General features: G+C 36.3%; 1 protein-coding gene across 1 annotated transcript in view; it reads left to right on the plus strand.

Moving 5' to 3' along the window:
• The first annotated feature begins 423 nt into the window (after positions 1–423).
• Positions 424–3,115, plus strand: part of CCDC146 (coiled-coil domain containing 146) — a 155,985-nt gene continuing 153,293 nt past the window's right edge. Inside the window, exon 1 of the mRNA XM_007944658.1 lies at positions 424–582. Within this exon, the coding sequence (XP_007942849.1) occupies positions 424–582 (159 nt within the window). The remainder of the gene's footprint in view (positions 583–3,115) is intronic.

Below are 3,115 nucleotides of genomic sequence, written 5' to 3' on the forward strand. Positions count from 1 at the left end.
ATTCCCAAACTAATTTGCATTCATTTTATGTAGTATTTTAAGGGTGAAGATTATATTCATTTGTTCACTCAGTAAGTAGTAATTGAGTGCCTACTGCAGTGTTCAGTGAATAAAACTATAATGCTGCCGTCAAGGAGCTTATATTCAAGTTATATGACTTATTTTCCAGTTAATTCCAAAAATAGCCTCTCTTTAAAAAGTGTAGTTATGGCTTTGAGTGTAGCAATAGAGTATCTTTAAAGTAAAGCAATCTTTTCTAATAACAGAATTATAGCTAACTTTACTGACACCTAGTTTCATTGGAAAATGACTAAACCAGTTGAGTTTTGCTCATTTTAGTTTTTTTTTCATTAATTCCACTTTATAAGTGAAGACACTTCTAAACGGTTGAATGTGGGTTGATTTATTTTAGAATTGTGAAACATGGAAGACAGTAGTACAGACTCAGAGCAAGACGAGGAAAAGAAGAAAGATGAAAAGGATCAAGAAAATCCCATTTATGCCATAGCGCCCACAACTAACTTCCGAGATGAACGATCTGTTGATTTATCTACAACTCCGGCTTTCCTTTTTCTGCATGAGGTGATTTCTTTTTCTATATTGCTATAGTAAGACCTGAATTATTATCTACTTAAAAATTCAGATGAAGCTAATATCAGATCAAAATAATTTATTGCACATGTTTTGTAGGCACTTGAACCACTTTTAAACAAAGTTTTCCCTACCCTCTCTTCCAAAGTCTTGTCTTATAATCCTGGACCAATGTAGTAGAGTTGATTTTGATAGTTTTATTATATGATAAATATTTGCATACGTGCAGCCCGGTTATTCTGTTTCATGGGTTGATAAATTAGGTAAAAGAGGATATTTCTTTCATCATATACTTTATCTCCTTCCATAAAATTAGGATAAAAGATTTTGTCAGGTAATGATAGAGAGAATATACATTTACCACTAAAGATAGTTACAGTGGAGTGAGCACTGACATTTTCTATTTCCCATGATGAGAACAGCAAAAAGAGGACTATGATAAGTTATGTAGACTCAGTCTCTGATTTTGGAAGAGCAAGAAGATTGTGTAAGACATGCCTATTTTTTTCTTTAAATAATAACTAATCTCATCTCAATTCTTTCCCTGCTCTATGTGGGAGCTGTTCTTCATGATACCTTTAATCTTAATAATTTCAAATAATCAGAGTTCTTTATTTCTGCTAAAAATCTATCATATGTCTAACTTTGCAATAAAATTTTGACTTCTATATCACTCTCCTTCATAATTTCAAATCAAAATAGCTTAGAGTTTAATTATTTATTTCCACCAAATTTATACTGCTAATAAGAAAATATTTAAGTTTTTAAGCCAATGATAAAAATTTTCTTTCTAAAGTCCTAGGAGAACTTAGAACACCTCATAGTGTATATTGATTTTAAATGGAACAATTTATTAAATCTTTTTTGATCTCGCAACACACATGAATGCAAATATTATGGTTATTAATCATGGCTGTGGCCAGCCCCTGATAAAGTGGATTTATGAGAGCCTTCAATTATAGCTTCAAATAACTGTCTTACCTACCCTTTCAAATTGTTAATTTTATTACCGATAACAACATTGGTGTCAACATTGGTAATCTTATTGCATGAGAACTGTTCCTCTAGCCAGCAAAATCTGGCAGAACCCCACATTGACATAGACAACTTTCACGACCCCTTTCATTTTCAGAAGAAATGCTACTAAGATATTGTTATGAATTGACATCTATATAGCTTTACTTTCTGATTCTTTTAACATTCCTTCAAGCATTATGAGTCTTTTAAGTTTTTTTTATCCCTATTTTAATAAAGTTGCCCTCCTTCAGTTGACTAAACAGCAGCTGTGGTCACAGAACACTAACAGTTCCGGTGATAACTGAAGAAAGCAGTCAGAAATCCACTTCCAGAGGTCCAGGTGTTTGGCATCACATTGAAACTACCAGAAGCTGCTTGCAGCATTTATATTATTAGTGCTGATCTCACGACTGGATCAGCACTACTGAGATGAAAAGATGGATGTCAAGTTGTCATTTAATATTGCCTGGAGGGTGTGTTCAGCATGGTATTCATAGCCCTCTTCAATTTGGGCCCAAACTACTAAACATCTGCTTAGATCCTCATGTTTTTCTGTGCATGCTGTTCCCCTTAGCAGAGACTCTCCCCTTTTCAGAAGGAAACTGGTCAATATCCTGAATGCATGATGCGAGGTCATGGCTGTGCATAAACCTGCCAAATCACACTGCCTCTTAAAAGACTATGCCATTCTAACTGAAAGACCAACAACAACAAGAAAAAAACTTTCATGGGCCACTCTTTGAAGCCCCTAAGATTAGAAGCCCTGGTAGCATAGTGCCGAAGGCACTTGACTGCTAACCAGAAGACTGGTGGGTCAAACCCACCAGCCACTCCTCAGAAGGAAGGTTGGGCAACCTACTTCCGTAGTGATACTTCCACTTCCTCGGAAACCCAAGGAAGGGTCTCTCTGAGTCAGATCCGACTCAATAGCATATAACAACAACAACAGATTAGATTAGATTAGATTAGATTAGATTAGATTCCTAATCTTTCAGAATTTGGCTTGAGTCCCATGTCCTTAGGGAAACACTGCCTGAGTAGTCATTTTTCCCACCTCTTAACTCTTCCAGCATTTGTAGGCAGTATCGGTCACTTGGTATTTAGTCATTACCACCCACTGCTATCAAGTTGATTCCAACTCATAGCAACCCACGTAGGGTTTCCAAGGCTGTAAATCTTTACAGAACTGGACAGCTTTGTCTTTCTCCTGTAGAGCAGCTAGTGGGTTCCAGCCACCGACCTTTTGGTTAGCAGCCCAATGTCTTAACCACAGTACCACCAGAGCGCCTTACTTAATCATTAGCAGATATTTATTGAATACTTCTCATCACAAAATATTTTGCATAGAAAATTTAGAATTCTCCACTGATGCTATGATCACATTACTCAATAATATCTAACAGGGCGAACACTATGTGATGTTCATTCATACTTTGGGGTGACTGTGGTGCTTGAGAACTGAAATCACAGGGCTTACATCACCGGACTGTATGGGTTAATGCTGGAC

The sequence above is a fragment of the Orycteropus afer genome, unplaced genomic scaffold, assembly GCF_000298275.1.
Source record: "Orycteropus afer afer isolate SDZICR_OR568_19922 unplaced genomic scaffold, OryAfe1.0 scaffold00007, whole genome shotgun sequence".
NCBI classification, from domain to species: domain Eukaryota; kingdom Metazoa; phylum Chordata; class Mammalia; order Tubulidentata; family Orycteropodidae; genus Orycteropus; species Orycteropus afer.